This window comes from Nicotiana attenuata, chromosome 7 (genome assembly GCF_001879085.1).
Source record: "Nicotiana attenuata strain UT chromosome 7, NIATTr2, whole genome shotgun sequence".
NCBI classification, from domain to species: Eukaryota; Viridiplantae; Streptophyta; class Magnoliopsida; order Solanales; family Solanaceae; genus Nicotiana; species Nicotiana attenuata.
This window is the reverse complement of record NC_031995.1, coordinates 22,848,894-22,869,868: the sequence shown is the minus strand read 5'-3', so window position 1 is coordinate 22,869,868 and position 20,975 is coordinate 22,848,894. Positions and strand designations below refer to the sequence as shown.

Sequence of the window (20,975 nt, the reverse complement as noted above, 5' to 3'; positions counted from 1 at the left end):
TAGGTCCTATAGGCATGCTGTCTAGGTACAATCATGGATTTTGAACAACGGAAACTAAATGCAGCAATTTTAAAGGCGGATTGGTATGCCGAGACTGATTTTCAAAACCATAAACGTATATGTAAGATTAATTTTACCCTATAGGAATGGTTTCCAAATGCTGAACCTATTTACCATGATTCCTAAGTGCAGAAATTGATTTTTTTTACCTATAGGCATGATATCTAAAAGTGCAAGATTGATTTTTAACTTATAGGCATGGTATTAAGAATGCATGCGAAACAATCAAACATCGCAATGATTTCTGATTGCGAAAGCTTGGTTTGAACCCTATAGACATGATCTCTATAACGCATACAAGTGGTGAACATTTCAAGGTCCTATAGATATGGTTTCTAGGAATGTAAACACTGATTTAAATCCTATAGGCATGATATCTACCCATTCCCCAACAAAATGTGTATAATAATCCCTCCCAGTTTACTAATTTCCCCAATAACTGTTTACAAAGTAAATAATATTACAAACCAAGTGTAGAATGAATTACAGGAATGATAACAGTATACTATAGGGAGCCTAGATAGGCCCAAAGCAAAACCTGGGAACCAAGCCTTAAAACAGTTTCGATTGCCACGTCTCATAGTGCCAGGGAGGGTGTCTTAGTGTGTCAAAGTTCCCAAGGGCCTCCAGGACCCAGGGCAGTGCTCACACCAAGGCCTCCTTAAAGGCTAAACAGCTTGTGCAGTGTGGAATAGCCAGCCCCAGTGTGTCAAAGTTCAGAGGAGCCTCATGGACTCCAAAGCAATGCTCACATTGGAGGGGCAGGAACCTAAGTATTCTAGGAATTGAAGTGATAGTGATTTGCAAGAATAGTTTTGAGGAAAAGCAGTTTCAGACTTTCAGAAAATCAGAAGTAAACAGGAGCATTCAGTTCCTAGAACCTAGGCAAAGGTTCCAGCCAAACAAGCAGCATTTAGAAAATAGGATTACTTAAACTTATTGGCTGTTACTAAGTGACCAAACACAGAAGCAAGGCATGCTGAAAATAAAGTAGCTACATGTAAGGGGTAATAGGGATTGGGGAGCAAAGTATCCAGATAGGGGGGTCAGGCTTAGTAGGGGAGTATGCAAGACATAGATCTAATTTTTGACATAAGTAAACATGCAAACTTGCTGAAGGCAGAACACATAGTTCTAATTAGAAAAACAGGAGTCAACATGCTATTGTGGTAAACACATGTATTGGCCAGGAGTGGACATAAACACATAGATTGAACATTAATAGACATGTTAGGAAACATATAGTCAGACATGCTATTGAATATATAGTTTGAACAGAAGTAGCCACATAGATTGGACAGAAACAGTCATGCTAGCAAACACATGGATTAAAAAGGGGTAAGCATACTGGTAAACTCATGGATTTAAACAAAAGTAAAAATGCTGATGAACATACAAATTTAACAGAAGTAAACATGGTGATAAACGCACAAATTAACTGAATGACAATTGTAGAGGCATACCAGTTAAGGAAGCAGAAACAGAAGGTAAAGTAGATAGGATTCAACAGCCTAGCCATGGCTTTCAGCCGGCTCGTCAAGCAGTGATCACAAGTAGCAGAGAGAGAGATGAGAGGAAAGTTTTTGTGTGCGTGTGAACTATTGTTCGTGTCTAAGGTAGAATGAGAGTGCATATATATATAGGAGTCGAATAGTGTAGGTAAATAAGGCAAGGCAAATTGACATTGCAAAAATAAGGTAAGGAAGTAATCAAATAATCAATCAAGCTTGATTGGGGATAGGAAATTAGGGAATTATACCATAAATAACTCTAATTGAATTTCAAATAAGGCAAGAAGTAGGTTTAACAGTCAATTAGTGTTAGAACCCTTAAAGCAAGTAATCAATTTCACAAATAAGGCAACACGGGTAATCAGAGATCAATCAAAGGGTCAATCAACCCATAGATAGACAAGAGATGTCAATTAAGAACTCAAGATTAAGGAAAACAATCAGGATCGGTAAATTAGTTTAGTAAACAAATAAAACCCTAGATAATTAGGCTAATCATTCAATTATTCAAACAATAATGGACAAGAGGTTGAAATCAAACACTGAATGGTCAAACAATTGGACCAGAAACATAACCATGCGAGAAAGATCAAACGAAACATATAAACTTCAAAAAACCTTTTGCAAAAAATGGAAGTGGAAACTCCAGATAATTAGATACTTAGGGTTGGTTAGTAGGAGGAAGATTAGGAGAACTTTAAAGAAATAGCCATGGAAACAGAAAGCACTTCAAACATACAGAGATTCGAATAATAGAAATCAGAGAAATCAAAAACCTAAAGTAGCGTAGTGCTAAAAATCGATTAATAGTGAAGAAACAAGGAACTCTTTAAAGAAAAATCGACGACGAACTTAGAAACTTTCCAGATATACAAAGATCTGGATGGATTCGTGTTTGAAATGAGGGTTTTGAAGAAATAATGAAAGAGTAAAGAGAATCTAGTCTCAAACAAGAGATTTGAACCGTAAAAGCATCGAAATAGTATCACTCACAACCATAGACGGACTCTCAGAGAGTCTTCAACCAGATGTGGTTAGATCTCTTCGAGATCTTTCTAGGAAATCATAAGAACGAGCAACCAGGAGACATAGACGATCAGTAGGAGCCTCAAACGGCTAGGGTTAGGTTTAGGTCTTAAAGAGACGGAGAGGATTAGTGATTCTAGGGCGGCCGTTTGTGAATAATGGCTAGGGTTTTGGGGGTCGTTTGGTTAAAAATAGTAAGAAGTGATGGTGGTCGTTGATCTCTATGATCAACGGCCAAGATTTAGAGGGTTTGGGGACCGGGTTTGGACCTGGTCTTAGTGGGTTCGGGATTTGGGCTGGTCTTAGTGGGTTAGGGATTTGGGCTGTTTAACTTAGGCTAGGTCCGAAAATAAAAGGGGTCATTTGTTAAATACCCATTTAATTGCTAAAACTATTTTTAAAAATAGTTAATAAATTATAAAAATAAATTTCATGCCTAGAAATGTTTTAAAATAATTAATTAATATTTTAAAAAATATAAAAGGCTATTTTATGGTAAAATAATGTAATAATGCATGCATGGGCTATAATTACAAAGTAATTGCAATTATAACCCAAAAAATACAAATGTGGCTATTTGCGAAATAATTAAAACTTAGTTCAAATGCAAATGATAAAATTAAGCCACAAAATTATTATAAAACTATTTGTGATGCAATTAGTGATTGTTTATATAAATAAAAATGCTGGGATAAATTAATTAAAAATCCCTAAAAAATGTAGAAATTATGGAAAAATGTCAATTGATGCTAATGCATAGTTTTGAAGGCATACATGCATTTTAAAAATATTATAAGGAAAAATTGGATATCAACACCGGGCTGATCCCCTTAATGTCTGGAATGGTCCACCCAATTGCAGTCATGCACTCAGTCGGTACCTGCAAAAGTTGTTCTGCCTGCACATCTAACAAACTAGCTGAGATAATAACAGGTAAAGTTGAGTCAGGTCCTAAGAATGCATACCTGAGATGGGATGGCAGTGGCTTCAGCTCCAACTTTGGTGGCTCTTCTATTGATGGCTTGGCTGGAGGAGTTTTTCTTTCCTCTAAGTGCAAAGGCTCAAATTCAAGCTCCCTTCTCCAAAAACCTTGGCCTTCAAGAGCAAGTACCCACTCTGCCAAGTCTTCACCATTAGCTTCGTCTAAGTTCATGAGACAAGCTGCTAGAGGGTCTTTAATGTTCAAAGCTTCATCTTCCTCCTCCAAGACTACATGCACCGCATCTATTAGAGAGCAATTAGCAAATTCACTTGGTCTCCGCATAGATTTCTGCACGTTGAATGTTATCTCTTCATCGTTTAATCTCATCTTGAGCTCTCCAGTTTCACAATTAATTAAGGCTCTTCCAGTGGCCAAGAATGGCCTTTCCAAAATTATGGTCAACCCGACAGTCAAGGATGACAAAATCTACTGGGAACACAAACTTCCCAACCTGTACCAATACATCATCTAGAATCCTAGAGGGCCTCTTCACTGTTCGATCAGCCAGCTGTAGTAACATAGACGTGGGTCTAGCTCTTCCAATGCCTAGACTTTTGTAGATAGCCAGGGGCATAAGGTTTATGCTTGCTCCCAGATCACACAGTGCTTTAGCAAAGGCAAAGTTGCCTATTGTGCAAGGAATTGTGAAACTCCCTAGGTCAGACAGCTTTTTAGCTATGGGTCTCATTACAACCGCACTGCAGGTTTGAGTCAGTGTAACCGTGGCCAAATCTTGAGAGTTGAACTTGCGGGACATCAAGTCCTTCATCATCTTCGCATAACCAGGCATCTCCTTTAACGCATCAATCAATGGAATGTTTACCTGAATTTGCTTCAACATCTCCAAGAATTTCTTGTATTGCTCATCTTTCTGATACTTGGCCAATCTCTGTGGGAATGATGCTGGAGGTCGCTTCTTCCCTGTGATTTGATTTTTCTCTTGTTCAGGCACTGCTTCCACTGTCGGCTCCGGTGCAACCTCCGTCTCTTTCACAACTTCTTCTTCTTTGTTGGTGTTCTCTTGTGCCTGTTGTACCGTCACTGATAAGTTAGGATTTTAACATGTTTTACGCCCTTACTTGCCTGTGCTTTGGTTATAAATCGCCACAAAATAGTCCCAAAATGCTCACAGGTTGTGCTTGTTTGCAGGTTTGATCAATAAAGTGACGAAATGTCAAAGATCGGCTAAAAAAGGAGTGAAACCTGCTCAAGTATCAAAGACCAAGAAATCTAAGGGAAGAAGGCCTAGTGCAGACCGCACAAAATGGACATGCGGCCGCACTAGGAGATTCAGAGAGTTGGCATTTTGGACTCAAGGGCAACGCGGCCGCAATACATCTTACGCGGCCCGCGATCAGGGCTCCGCGGCCGCACTACCTTTTGTGCGGTCCACGGTCATAAGATTCAGAGAGCCACCATTTTTTCCAAACAATGCCATGCGGTCCGCGGTCGTTATTGTGCGGACCGCGCCAACTCCCTCCGTGGCCGCGGTCCATTTTGCGCGGTCCGCGAAGTCCAACTTCAGAGGAGCAGAAATGTGAAGTCCAAGAGCCAGTGCGGCCGCGGTGGCCCGCACTGACCCCGCAGGGGTATTTTTGTCCAGTTTTTCCAGCCTAGTATAAATAGGACATTTTACCATTTTTAGGTCATCTGTTATCGCTAGAACACAGCTGCGCTCGTGAGACTCGATTTTGTAGCCATTTTTGGCACTTTAGCTTTAATTTTACGATAGATTCTTGTGATTTCTTTTTAGTAATTAATTAATATGCTTAGTCCTTCATCTATTTCTTCATTTTCTCTTTCAAGCATGAGTAGCTAAACCCATTAGCTAGGGTTGTGGCTCAACCCTAGTGTGGGTAATTGATGGGTGTTGCCATCTAGGGTTAGATTGATTATGGGTGTTTGTTATTTGGGTTGATTTTATGTTTTTATTTAAGAATTGGTGGTTGCAAACACTGATTCAAGCTTTATGGGTTTGACTCTTCTTGAGAAAGAGAGTTTATGACCCCAAAATTGACCCAACAAGGAATTGGGATGGACTCATGAGAAATGATAGTCCCAATTAACGGGTTAAATCTCGAGAGAGTAATCACCCTACTTGAACCCTAGTTGCTTGATCTTATTGTCCTACCCAATTGGTCTCGAGAGAGTCAATTGGGCAAAATCACTCTCTCTACTGAGAGGTGTGAGAGTGGGTACAATTGTGCAACGGTTATAGCATAAGCCCCAAATATGTCAATCTATCCTTAGTAACATCTACCCGTCAATTAGCCACCTAGGTAATGCCACGACCCTAGTGCCTTCCTTCCCATTAGATACAACTTTGCACTATTCTAGTAGCATAATTTAGCGTTAATCATTAGTTTTATCATAGTAGTTATAAAATCAAAAACCAAGAATGTTTGAAGTGACATTAGGAGCACAAACACATCTCTAGACTAGACAGAAAATCCAACTCCACTACTATCTCCTTGTGGAAATCGATCCCGACCACTATTCAGGTAAAAGCTATTGCGACCTGCTCTTCCTACCTTGGTGTACTGTCGAGTTGGCAGCGATCAGTCACCTCAGTTAACCCTGCTGAATTGTCTAGCTCAACGGGTACTGGCACTAGTGTCTCCGTCTGTCTGCTTTCACGAGCAATTTCTTGCTCTAGATCTAAGTCTCTACCATTTTGGAGACTCACTACCATCAGCTGCTTGGGGCCCTGCTCTTTTGGATTGATTTGGGTGTCTGCAGGTAATGTCCCATGAGGACGATTATTTAGGGCCATGGAAATCTAACCTAATTGGATCTCAATATTCTTTATCGCTGACTCATGTGAGTCTACTTTGTCAGTTAGTTTTCCAGTGGACTCAATCACTTGTTGCATCATTCCCTCAAGTTTAGCAAACCCATCTTCATGTCTCATAATGTGCTGTTGTGGAGGTTGTTGATAAGCCTGCTGCTGATTTTGCTGGTTGTACCCTTGTTGCCTTTGGTAAGGCACCATTTGCCTCTGTGGTCACATAGCCCCATGGTTATGGTTGTTGTTGTACTGCTGCTGAGCTGGTCTATATTGTTAATTTTGCTGACCCCAATTCTGACCCCCTGGTCTCGGTCCCCCGTAGTTGGCCATATAATTCATGTTCTCCTGGTATTGTTGGTTATCACCTTCAGCACTCCACGAGCAGACATATGGTTGATTAATGCATGATGTACATAAACCCCCATTAGTTGCATCAACTATGTGTAACTGCTGCTTCTGGCTTGATTCGTCAACCTTTTTAGTGAGGATGCTCATTTGTCTCAGTAGAGTGGCCATATTTTCAGCTATGGAGTTAGCCGGGTCTAGAGCCACTGAGTGAACCACATGAGTGATTGGAGCGTTTCTTGTTGTCCATCCTGAATTTCGTGCCATCTTGTCAAGTAGGATCTTGCTCTCTCTGAATGTTTTGCTCAAAAATGCTCCACCGGCTAAAGCATCAACATTGGCTTTCAAACTATCTGCCAAACCCATGTAAAATCTCTGCCCCAACATCTGCTCCGGAATACCATGATGTGGACACGTAACCAGTAGACCCTTGAATCTCTCCCACATTTCTTGTAGCGTCTCAGTTGGTTTCTATCTGAAGCTCAATATCTCATCAATTTGCTGAGCAGCCTTGTTGGGTGGATGAAATTTGTTCACAAACTGCTTGACTAATTCCTCCCAAGTAGTGATGGAGTTTATGGGGAGTGAATTAAGCCAAGTCTGGGCTGCTCCTATCACTGAGAATGGAAACAACAACAAACGTATTGCTTCCGGTGTCATGTTGTGTTGCCTCTGCGTGGCACAGATTGATAGGAAATTCTTTAGATGCTGCTGAGGATCTTCAACGTATGACCCAGAGAACAGTCCCTTGTTCTGCAACAAATGTAGCATGTTATTTGTGATCTGGAATGAATCTGCTTGTATCTGAGAGACTACAATGGCAGTTGCTAAGTTGTCAGCGGTGGGTTGTGCCCAATCATATAGTGCTGCTTCTGGCACAAGAGGTGCCACACCTTGATCGTTTGGGTCATTCACTTTGTCTCTGTTGTTTGGATGATTGTCTTCCATGTCTGGTTCAATTTGTTCGGTTGAGTTCTGTTGTCGTTTTCCTTTCCTGTTTGCACGATTCAATGCCTTGAACACTTTCTCAGGATCTGATAATGCTTCGAACAATTCACCAGCTCTTGAGGAGTTTCTAGGCATGCACCTGTAACAACCAAGAATACAAATGTTAGAATTTCAATGGTAGTTTAAATTGAAGAAAATTGACTACACTAAGAATTTTTGCACTTATTTTTAACTGCAATCAATAACACCGTTAATTTCCCGGCAACTGCGCCAAAATTTGATCACGCCCAACTATGACTTATAAAAAGGACAAAGCGGTCGCTGCAAATATATTCCGGTTAACAAGTCCGGAGTCGAATCCCATAGGGAATTAACCTATCAATTACAACTATTGGACTCACAAAAATTCACGTATTCAACCTTCAAAGATATTTGAGTAACAAATTGAGTGTTTATTAACTAAATATTACGTAATAAAAATGCGGTAATTAAGAACTAGCTATAAACGGGTTGTAAGCAAGGAGAGGAATGGTCTAAGGTTCTGATTTCCCCTCTTGTCGGAATCCTTTCCGTTATGTTTGCTATAAATTTGCGTAAGTCTTCTTTATCGATCATGAGCACTCTGACTGTCGTAACTCTCTCCCGAGTAATTACAACAATATACTAGACATATTCTCCCGAATTACGCTAGGTGGCCTTAGTTACAGCTCACTTAGATCGCACCCAAGGTTTCGTTATCCCTAATCCCACCGTTAAACCCTTCGTATTGATCCCTCATATACGTCAGGAGTAGTGTTGTTCAACAACTACCTAAATATGCACTCTCTCCCGAGTAATACATACTAAATAGGCACAGCCGATTGAGGGCCCTTCAATCAACAACAATCACAATATAGTTGAACAAACAGAGAAAATACTATGGTAAATCTATATTAACATAACAAGAAATTCATTCTCCAAGAGGTTCCATCAAAACCCTAGATTAGTTTAGCTAGGCATAATCGTTTTCACCATCATAACAATAGAATTCATCGTCAATGATAAAAACAAGAAGAAGAAAAGTAAAAACTCTATGCCGAATCTTCCGCCTTGCTTCTTGCCTGTTCTTGCCTTCAAAATCCCTTCAATAACCTCTCTATTCTCTTTTTGGGTGAGCTGGGCTTCTTATAGGTCAAGGAGAGTCGTCCTGGAAATTACACAATTGACTCTGAACTTTTGGCTCCCATCAACCCGTCCGTGGCCGCGGATTGGACCGCGGATAGACCGCGGATTTAGACACAACCTCTGTCTGCGGACCTGACCGCGGAGCTGGTCCTTGCTCTTCTTTCTCCTTTTCAACCGTGTTATATTCCTATTGGCCTTCCATGCTCCATATTGACTCCAAAACACTCTTTTAGCTTCCTCCTAGCTCGGAATGGCTCCTGCAAAGCATAATACTCTTAATTAGAGCATTTTGTTATCTTTACATTCAAACATTGATAAAGTGCGGCCAAATTAGAGTGTAAATATTATCTAAATTGCATGGTTATCATCTACTATCACTTGTTCGATTTCTACCACTATATAACCCCTCCCCATTTTCCATTTTAGACAGACTTTGAATCACCGAAAAATTACTACTACTTTCTTATTCTTACTCGTCTTATACTACTTTGAGGCTTAATTTCTTGGCCGGTTGAAAGCCAAGGCCACCGAAATTTAATTATCGAACCTTTCTCAGTGTGAGCACTGCTCCGGGTTCATTCGAAACCCTTGGGAACTCTGACGCAATGAGATTCCTAGGTTCTACTGTTCGTTTTGCTATTGACATTGGAGTATTGCTGAAATTATTTTTCGTATTTACTTGTTCCTTAATCTGTAACTAGTAAGTACCTATGGCCTTTGCAATTCCGTTCTCTTTCGTTTGAGTTCTGTTCTGCATATCTATGTCTCTGAGATTTTTATATCACCACGTTATTGTATACTCTGGAGCTCTTCTTGAGTCTATATGCTTTCTAGTAATCGAATCTGCCTATTTGTTGTCTTGATTCTGTTTTCTTAAGTTTGTTTGCTCTAATGTGTATGTTTTAATGCTTATTATTGTTCCTTATTCTGAGTTTCGCTTCTTACTTTGTTCTGTACTCTTGTGATGAGACGAGTCATGCCCAGAACCTATTCTAATTCTTGTTGAGTTATTCATGTATAACTTAATGTTTCACTAGAGTTAACTCCTGATCATGTTACTAGCCTAAGCCTGCTTTCCCTACTACTTGTAAACTAATGCATGTTCCCTGCTCTGTCCTATATCTTTGTAATAATCAATACATATGTGCCAGACCTTGTTAAGTCATTCCTGTCCAACTTGCTGAGTTCCTGATGTTGTACTGGTTAGATAAGGTCTGTTCCATGCTATTTAAGTTCTAATGTATGCTTGGACTTATGCAATCTTGTGCTCTTCAACACTGTTTGAGACCTTAGGAAACCTCATAACTAGTGTCTCCTCTCATATATGGCCAACTAGTATCAGGTTCAATACTAGCCTATCTCGCTTCTGAGAATCAACATGTCTCTTGTATTATGATTAATGTTCAGCATGCTTGGGTTCCATTAAGCAATTGCTTGAACGTGAGCTGGTTCTGTTACTTTGTTCCTTTGGGTTTTCATGATGAGCATTTTTATATGTTGACGGTGCTTTGTTTGCCTCTTGCTTAAATCTGTTAGACCTTCATCTAAGATTCCCTAGGTTGACTCTGGATCATGCTTCATTATTGATACTCTTTGGAATGGTTTATTATCCTATGTGGTTAATTAGGTCACTCTTAAACTTTGTCGCTGAAACTACAAGCATAAACTTGCCTTGTGTGCTTCCCAATCTAGCCTGATCCTATTTATATATCTTAGCTAGCGATGTTGTTAGCCACAACTCTAAAAACTAAGTGTTTAAGTTGTTTAGTTAATTCTATGAACATTTTGTCACCCGTATGATTGATTTGAGTAAGTAAGATTATTCGTTAGGCCTATTGTTGGGCCATACATATTGGTTTTGAGTATGGAACTCAGGTTGCGATGGTAAGCGGTTTATGGGTTTGCTGTTGTGCGAAGATTAAGACCATTGAAGGCATGGGAACATCCTTGGGTTGTTCTTGCGTTGGGCCTGTGTTTGTTCTATTGGGCTTGTAGTGGTTTCATCCTGTAACTAGTCATATTTAGGTTTATACTATGTCATGTGGGCTTGTAGTAATTTCTAATAACGAATAATGGGGAGATTAATGAAAGGGGGCTGGAGTATTCTAATATTCGCATGAAAGGGTAGAAAATATGTCTATAGGGTTTACATGCTTTATGTGCTACTTTGTTTAACTTGCTTTATTTCTGCATATCAGTAGAAATCATAGCTATAGAAATCACGTATATATCGCTTGCACATTGTTCAAACATGTTAGTTCAAGTACTTGCCATACTCGATTCTATGTTAGTAGTGTGCATTTAGACAGTATGCCTATAGGATGTATAACATATGCTTTTTGTCAACCTAGATACCATGCCTATAGGACTTCAAATAATCCATTGGTCGATTGCTTCTATTACTTTTAGGAAAGAATTACGGATCTAATCACTTGGCCCAACAACCCAACTAAAAATGGCCTAGGTTTGAAGTCTTTACCCGATTTGGCCCAGGTTGTATATAATTTGAATTTTTTTTCCAGTCTTTAGCCCATTATTAAAGACATACTTCTAGGGTTTTTTTCTTTTCTTCTTTCTTCTTTCCCAGCATACTCAATCTCTCTTCACTCGCCTCTCTTCGTTCTCCCTAAAAATTACAGAATCTTTTTGTACACACTCGTGATAATTGCTTTTGAGCACTCAAGTGAAGAAACAAAAACAAATACTGTAACATTTTAGTCATTTTTGTGCTCTATACAGGTGTGCACAATGGCTCTTTAATCCTCGCAATCTATGTCAATTAAATTTCGATTTTTGAGTTAGTTGACAAAAGGAGGTTAAGGAACCACAACAAAATTTGGCATATCAGTCCAAAAAACTATCAGATCTGGCCTAAAACTATCAGATCTTGCATAAAAGAGCATCTCGGCGACCTCGTCTCATATTTTCTTATTTCTCTTAGTTTTTGTTTCATCCTTTACTACTGGTGAAGCCCAGATTTGAATGCCAAAACCTCGCCGGAAAAATTCAACACCAACAACCACCGAAAACTGTAATGTGGTGATGGACAGAAGGTGTTTTCTAGTGTAAATTTGTGTAGGTAGTGTTTATACATACTTATACAGTATTGTATAAATATGTGTAAGTTTGTATATCTGCGTACAATATTGTATAAATTATCTATATTTTTAATGTACAAATGTGTATATTCATTGTACGTGTATAACAGACATCCATGGATGTTTGACACTTTTTTTTTCTTCTTTGTCTTATTTTTCTGATATACGCTGTTAGAGATTGTATATACAAGTTTATACAAAGATATACATCATTATACATATAATGCACATGTGCAGCTAAATCTAAAATTAAAATTTTATATGTTTAATCTATGTATAAATCGACTTTTCTTGTTGATTTATTTGCCAAATCATGAACGCGCAATAAATTTTTTCATTTTTTATTTTTTATTTATGCTATTTGGAACTTGGAAAAGAAGAAAATTTAAGGTTTTCAAGTTGCATTATATATGAATTTGAATTTTTTGTAGCTGGAATAGTAAAAAATATATACAAACTTGGGGAAGAAGAATAAAAAATCACCGAATTTTTGTGCTTGAAGATCTGCAGAATAAAAAAAATGCTTATTTTTCGAACTTTGGCCTATTGTTAATGGGCTACAGATTTGCAAAGTTGTAACTGGGTTATCCTGCTGCAATGTATATGGGTGGAGTGTATTTTTGTGTAATTCTCCCTACTTTTAGTGTATTGCTCATCTAGATATCATGACTATAGGACACTAATCTTTTAATCGACTACCCTTGTTGTTTTCATTACACTGCCTCACCTAGATTACATGCCTATAAGAGTAAAGTGTTATAAAATCAAGCCTGATTGTCAATGGTTAGAAATCCTGCCTATAGGATGTTGTCACTCGCTTAAAAATTATTTATGAGATCAACGTTGTTAATAATAGACTTTCAAGGCTGTTTCACTGCCTTAGTTATCAGCTATTAGAAATCCTCCCTATAGGATACTGTCACCTTCTTGAGACACACGTCTATAAAATCAGCACCGGTAATTCATAATTCTAGGATCGTTTCATTGCGCAAAAAATTAGAAATTATGCCTATAGGATTTAGAATGCCTGTAATCTGCCTAAGCATTAGTCTAAAAATTGCAGTATTGCCTGCATGATACCAGAAATCAAAATCATATAGAAATCATGCCCATAGGACTTAACGACTCAAATACGTCTTAATCCTGAAACTATCTACTGTCCAAAATGATTCTAGCTCCACTTGCGAGAAAAGGAGCCACTAACCTTCCCAAATCTCACTTGTGGGATTACACCGGATTTGTTGTTGTTATTGTGCAGAGAAAAGGATAGAAAACTCAGGAACAAAAAGGGATAAAAGAAAAGATCCATTTGCCCTGAGCCCAACGTCTGTTGGTCATAGAAACAGTACACAAAAAAGGATAGGTAATTTCCCTGTTGAGAGTACTTCACTGCAACACAAAGTAAGTCTTGGATTGAAAGGAAAACTAACGAGTCTCCAGCTCAATTAGAACTTGTTGTCAGGCTGTTCCTCCCAGTAGAAAGAAAAAAAAAATGCTACTAATAGTAGCCTACTATCAAATTAGATCAAATCCAATAAACCAGCCCAACCAACAAAGAAATGTTGATGATTTTCCCAGTAAAACTCCACCAACTTGGTGCATAGTCAACCAATTGAAAGAAAATGATATCAATGTACAATTACTGATGCAAGTCTCCGCCAATATTTTTTTTCTTTTATCTTCTTCCTCACTTTCTTCTTTTTTGCTTTTCCTGTTTTCTTGGCAGGGGTTGGAGTGCATGGGCGGGTATGATGCTTTGCTGAATAAAAGAGACCTCAACTGAAACTTGAACAAATTAAGAGGAAGGATATCCAAAAAAGTTTAGGTGATAACAAAATGGTTCAGCAGAAACCAGTTATACAATGCGATCCTCAAAAAGAAATTCAACTTTTTCAGGAGAACGAGGGTTTCTTCTAGCTGTAATTTGCAAAAGGGCACCATCAGTTAACATGTGCTGTAGTACTCTAGCTATGTTTTTTGCATCATCTATTCCAAGGTGATGGCTCCCTAACAAAGGCATCTGGAGTTCCCTCATCATTGAAAGCATTCCTTTGGCCTACCATTAATGAAGTAAAAATACTTCGGTTAATTCTTCAGGAAGTATAAAAAAAGAGGAAGAGGAATGGAATAGAGAAGTTGAGAAAACCTAAATTTCCTAAATCAATATGAGAGAATGGCATTGTTAAAAGTTTGCATACTCACCCTCCTCTTGTAGAAGTTCAAAAACACATCCTTCAGATTAATCCATTCCATGAAATATGGTGGCAATTTCATCCCTGCTACTTTGCATTGCTGAGGAACTTTAGTCTTCAGATCCCAGTTCCCACTACCATATACAAATTGAAAATTCAGCCACTCAGAAGAACTTACTCGCTCTGTTGATTCCTATATATTTACACTTAATGTGGACATTAGCACCTTGGTCTTAATTTTTTTAAATATAATACTACTCTATAATGCAAATGATACCAAAAATGTCCTAACCCCCTACCTTTTTTTTACATGGAGATAAAAAGAAAATGTTATTTTAATACTCAAATATGAATGAAAGGTTTAAAAGCAAGATATTCAAGTATAACATACTAATCATCAATAAGTAAGTCCCAAATCATGATATACCCTTCAAACTAATATGTCGATGCAAATTTTGCCTTAGAAGTGAAGATGCTCTTGCCGCCAAACAGGGAAAGCTCTAAGATGGGCTAATACAACGAAAAACAGGAAATTTCTGATTAGTGACAAGTGCCAACATAAGAAAATAGCGTTAGAACCTTTTGGGGTTAGGAGCATCTGCAAATCATCCATTTAGGACACAGCAAAACCAAATGACTTTTCCCAAAAATTTCAGTTTGCATCTTGTTTACTATAATGTCTAATAAAAAGTTTAATCATCAACTGATATTTCATATCCAGCAGTATTTTTTATTATTTCATGCTTTCATTGCAACAACTCACCAAGTAACAAAGGCAGCTTTATTTAGACAGCCGCCCAGTTCATTTCTCCACAATTGACGTTCACCCAGCCAAACTTCAAACTGCTCGATAACTTCTCCAAATGGGATAGCTGTATCATGCCAGACGCTACAAGAATTGGCATAGATACAAATGAAAAACATTAAACATCCGATCCAGGAATCAGCTATTGTTGCAAAACTGGTGCATGCATCAATAGTTAATGAGGATGAATTGGCATTAATTTCTATTATTCTATAAGCAACTAAGCATGCATAGCGATCCAATTTCTATCAATCTACATAGCAATCACCATTGTGTACCACCAAAACATATAAATAGAAATCTTCTTTCCGTTGTTGATGATTTAACAACAGATTTGGATATTCCTAATATAATTCCAACAGCTAACTTTCTCGGTGCAAGTTTTTTCCCGTGCATACAATCTTATTTAGCAGGTAGTCCAGCATATAATAATAGCAACATTACAGGGTGCAGGAAGATAAATGTGTACAAGTTTACCCTTAGCCTACATGCTGCTTTACATATCTTAACCTGTGACATTGATGCCACAATGGAAAGCTACACCTCTGGAGCTACCCACAAAGACCACATTCTTATTCTCATGGAAAAAAGGGAAGGAATCAATAATGGACTCTGCACACACAGCTGAGACCCAAAAGAAACACTTCTCCGGGTCTTCATGACAGAAATATAGGGATTCATGAGAAGCCAAGAGGGTTCTCCCATCAGATAATCAAATCAGTGGACCTTAGGCAATAATTTTTATGCTGATGCTAATTGTCATATCTTCATTCTACAAAGAAAGAACTATCGTTGAAGCTCTTCGATTACATAATTCAAGAAAAGAGAGAAACACTGCTTTTCATGAAGAAATGAACTAAAAGACATAGACTGACATGCTTCTAGTTTAACATGTGAAACAACTACATTGCGGTTCTTGATATAGAAGCAAGAGGCACAAGTACTGAGTGCTGAATTGTATTTTAAAGTACTATAGAAGATACCATACCGATCAACTCCTAGCTTTCCATATTTCCCTTCTATATATTCATTTATTCTGTCTTCATGCATTTTTGTCGGCCTCACAAACCTGTAGCAATACCAAATATGAGAAATAGACAATAAAACACATCATTACATTTTCAGGATCAAAACATAGTTTTACACAAAAGTTCAAACTATAAGAAAAAGAAAGTCTTTCACAGAAGTTCAAGACGTTAAAATCTAACGACGTAACAAACGTCAAGATGTCATACAATCAATAATATGGACTTATTCCACTTCATGTAGTAGCAATATGATATGATAGATTACATCGAGAAGCCACTAGTTCATGGTGGAAAATACATACCAAACTGCCCAATGTTACACACAGCATAAAATAAAATAAAGGTTGAGTGTGTCTTCCGGAAAGGGTAATGCCACCTATTTTTGTTACGGCTAGGAAAGTTCACTGACTGTGCTAATGGATCTAATTGGTCAGCAATACAGTCTAGAGAAGAAAATGCTATGTTAAAAAGATAAGACTAACTTCCCCATCCTTCAATTTTCTAAAATCCTAACAGCCTTGTTTCTGTTTTCTTCCTCTGCTTTCTATGTGAACCAGGACTTGTCCGGACAGCTATTTCGCTTGCAAATTTTCAATCCACATGGAGTTCACCACTCCCTCGCAGTTGTGGGTTTGAAAAGTATGTGTGGCATTCCCTTTCAAGATATTTTCGAAAGTTTCCTTGAATCTTTTGCAATGTTATCCTTCCTCTTTAAGAAATTGCTATAGAATACATACTCAATTTTCGTTTCCACAGACAAATCCTGGCAAAGCAAAGTTAATAGCTATATTAGCATGGGAAGTGCATTTTTACCTGCTTTATTTTCCTACTTATGTTTCTCTAGAAATATTATACCAGTCAAACTGTCCACTAGGATCATTTTGATTGTGTTGTTCATTGTGGGAAGTTCTACTATCTATCCAGAGGCTATCCCACTCCACATAATATTAACTAACCAACCCTATTCCATCCTATCTTTCACAAAGGTGCAGATAAAATTGGTCGTTAAGAGTCCACAAGCCCATGTTTGCTACTGGATTATCTATTTCCTAAACATATCATGATGGTTGGCTGTTAGCACAAAATCTCATACTTGCAATGATAGCTCAAGCAAATAAAACATTTGACATTGTGACAACGTGACAGTTATATTGCATTTAACAGGATGTTAAAACTAAGATAACGGAAGTTGACCTATGGAAAAAGTCGACGACGTCCATGGTTTTGGCATCAAATAGGAGAACTGGAAACTCAAGAATCTCAACTTTACCCTCCAAATCAAGCACCAAAAAGTATTCCAACTCCTGCTGCCGCAAATTCTTAAGTCCCGCAGCATTTTGCATAAGCTCAAGGGAGCAATTATGATTAAACTTGTCAATATGCATAGGATCATCCATCTATACAATTTTAAAAAAGGAAAGTTAAGAAACATACTCCCTATTATATGACACTATTTCCTTTATAGTCTATCTTTCTAAATTTAAAAATAACTTAACCTAAACTTCTCAATTTAAATGATAAACTTTTATAACCTCAAAAATGTTATGGCACATATACCACTACAAGTTCTAAAAGTTCTCCTATTTTCTAAAAACTCCGTGTGTAAGTCAAACTAGTCACATAAATTGGATTAGAGGAAGTACTAATGTTGAAATCAATTGAATAGCTACAAGAGAGGTGTGTATTAGAAGGTTAAGTATATTACCTTAGTGCACTTACCCTGAGTAAAATAAAGACATGTTGGCTTCCAACGGGTACGGGAAGTTGTGGGCTGAATTAGGGAAGAAGTAGATTCTTCGGTGGTAGAAAGAGAGGCGGAGATATTGATTTTACGGCTGGGCTGAAGTGAGTACGAAAAAGGTAGTACCGGAGGAGATACAACCAACCGCCGCAGCAAGGGGACCCTACAAAATCCCGTAGCCATTGGAATTAAACGGCTCCTTTGAGGAGTGAGTTTTCCTGAAGAAGAAATGAAGGATACGGTGGGGAGTCTTGTGACTGCTGAGTCGTGCTCTATTAGCTAAAGTGATTTTAGTAGGCATTTGGTCAAAATATGTGGTTGACGCCAAATTTTTAAAAATATGTACAGTTGAAAATTGAAAGAACAAGAAAATTGAGTTTGAGTATACATTTCACTTCTTCTAACAAATTTTTTAATATTTGATCAAATATTTATTTGAAATTTAAGATTTCTAGATAATAACAATTTAGAATACGCAAATAATGAAATAGTTTAGGATATGAAAGAACTGAAATGAAAAATTGGGTTGAGAGGTTCTTAGTTGTGTTTTTTAAATCAAAAAATTCATTCAACTCGCGGAATATCAAAACTACCCTGTAACTCTTTTTAAAATTCATCTTTATTATACATGGGCAAAAAGGCCTCCTGGCCACTTAAACGTGCACCCAATTGTCATCCCGGTTAACAAACTTACAACTTTCCCATTTAGGTACTCAAACTTGAGAGAATAAGTATTATAAATACCTCTGACCGTTGACCATGCTTTTACAACTTTCCCACTTAGGTACTCAAACTTGAGAGAATAAGTATTATAAATACCTCTAACCGTTGACCATGCTTGTATGGCAACACCGTGTGTGATGTGGCAATAGTGCGTGCCAATCACGCGAATTAGACGCGTGAATTAGTTTAGTGGAATAAAAAATACTAAAAAAAGATAGAAACTAAAAATGAAAAGAAAAACCCAAATGTCTCTAGGTACCCCTTCCTCATCTTCTTCGTTACCCCTCTCATCACAGTCCTCTTATCTCTTCCTTTTTATTTTGTTTTTTTCGTTAACACTTCCCCTTTCCTTCCAATTCATCTTCTGTCTAGACACAAAAGAAAACTCTTTTTCGTCTTCCTCTGTATGTTCCGTCGTTTCCAAAGCAAAAATAAGCAATAACGAAAAAAAAAAGAAAAAGGAAGAAGAACAACGGAAGAGGAAAAAGATTTTTTGAAGACAGAAAATCTATGAATAATAGGACACCATTAGCCACCATTTTGCTATGTATTTTCTTTGCTTTATTCAGAGTTGACTTAAATTATTGAATCTGATTCTATGTACTATATTTGCAGCCTCTGCAGAAGCAGTAGGCGTGGTTTGGGAACTGGTTCTACTAGACTTTTGGAGCTATAATATATTCCAGTAAGTATCACAGAGGAAGAACAATGATAATCCATTTGAGCAGACTCATATCGTTCACTCCATTTGAAAATATCTGAAAAAGATTTTTATTCCAATCGTTCACAGAGGAAGACGATTGGAAAAAGATTGTCCAGCAACTATGACAATCATTCACTCCATTTAAGCAGACTCCATTTGAGCATAACGATTGAAAACGTAGAGTTCTTTGAGAGAGACGACTGCAAATGAGTGTTTTAGGGTCTTTAGGTCAAAAATGACACGTGGCAGGTTTTAATTTGTTTATTGCTGATTGGGCTGCCACGTTTGTGAAATTGTAATGCACGCGCTATGATTCAACGGTCGGAGGTGTTTATTAGTTCACTTATGCTCAAGTTGAAGTGCTCATATGGGGAAGTTGTAAGTTTATTTACCGGGACGATAATTGGGTGCAAGTTTAAGTGACCAGGAGGCCTTTTTGCCTTATACATTTATATTGTAGTATATTAGGGTATAAAAGAAGCAACAAAAAGAAAGGAAATTGGCCTCCCTTATTATGTGAGAGACTTTCACCAATACAACTAAACAACAAGCTTTGTGATTAATAGTGACTTTATATCTTTTCAAAACGATTAAGAAAATGGTCATTTAGTAGGCGTTTGGACATAAAAAATATAATTTAAAAAAAAAAAATAGTATTTGAAGTTAATAGCTTGTTTGGATGGTTGTTACCTATTGTATTGTATCATATTGTTACTTTAAACACAATGTTTGTTTTGATTCTTACTTAAATTTTATTGTATTGTATCGTTAAATCCATTATTTCGTAATAACGAAAAGTGCCACTTTATAGAATGACGGATTTGGTGTGGTGACGTTGTTTCCTTGCTTTTTTCTCTCATCCTGCTCTTTTTTATTATTAAATGATCATATTTTATCATTTATCCTATTTTTTTATATAATAATTCTACTATGTGTCCTATTTTTCCTTAATAATGTTACAAAATTATTTTTCATATTGTTGGTGTGTTACATTATGAAACGACGGTAAACAATACAATCTATCCAAATGTTGTATTCATCAAACAATACAATACAATACAATACATTATGAAACGATAAGTTGAAAAATGATATTTGAAATTTGAAATTATGTTTAGACATGCATTTCACTTGTAAAGATTTTGCAGTTCTGTGAGTGGGGAAAAATGTTTTTATGAAACTTTTGTCGTAAAACTATTAGTAAATGTGGATGTCCACTACTCCCACTACTTTCACTCATGATATAAATAACCTCCCACTACTCATCACTATTATGATTGTAACTCTCACACCTTCATAACCCCTCCCCGTGATCTTCCTCCGTGATCTCAGTTGTTAATGTCATCTTTAAGATAATTCTTTTGTAACTTTCAATGTAATAGTATAAATAGAGGCATGAAATGTGATATAGGACACACTTGAACACTTGATAAATAAGAATGTTATCTCTTTTTCTCTTATTCTATTACTTATCTTCTTGTTTTATATTGTTACTTTGAGCTACGTTTCTTAACACGTTATCAGCACGACTCTACTCTTCTCCAAAGATAAGTGCAATTCTTCATCCGAAAGTTTTCACTATATCGAATTTGTCAGAACTTGAGTTTGTGGCACTTGATGTTTCTAGAAAAAAATTACCTATCATGGGTTTTCGATGCTGAGATTCACTTAGACGCTAAAGGCCTTGGTGACAATATTACTCAGGGTATTGAGGCATTAAGCCAGGACAAAGCGAAGGCCATGATTTTTCTTTGTCATCAGTTGGATGAAGGTTTGAAGGTTGAATATTTGACAGTGAAAGATCCACTTGAATTGTGGACTGGCATGAAGGAAAGGTATGATCACCTTAAGGCTATGGTAT

General features: G+C 37.4%; 2 protein-coding genes across 2 annotated transcripts; both read right to left on the bottom strand.

Annotated features, from left to right (window-relative positions):
- On the bottom strand, positions 3,929–4,351 carry LOC109229900. The gene has a single exon (XM_019395448.1). It carries the CDS (start codon positions 4,349–4,351, stop codon positions 3,929–3,931), a length of 423 nt encoding a protein of 140 aa, XP_019250993.1.
- Positions 13,313–17,977, bottom strand: LOC109228797 (uncharacterized exonuclease domain-containing protein At3g15140). Its single transcript, XM_019394001.1, has 6 exons — positions 17,653–17,977; positions 17,142–17,344; positions 15,908–15,988; positions 14,878–15,003; positions 14,125–14,248; positions 13,313–13,978 (listed from the first exon to the last, which is right to left on the bottom strand). Exons 1-6 carry the CDS (start codon positions 17,869–17,871, stop codon positions 13,778–13,780), a joined length of 954 nt encoding a protein of 317 aa, XP_019249546.1. The 5' UTR covers positions 17,872–17,977; the 3' UTR covers positions 13,313–13,777.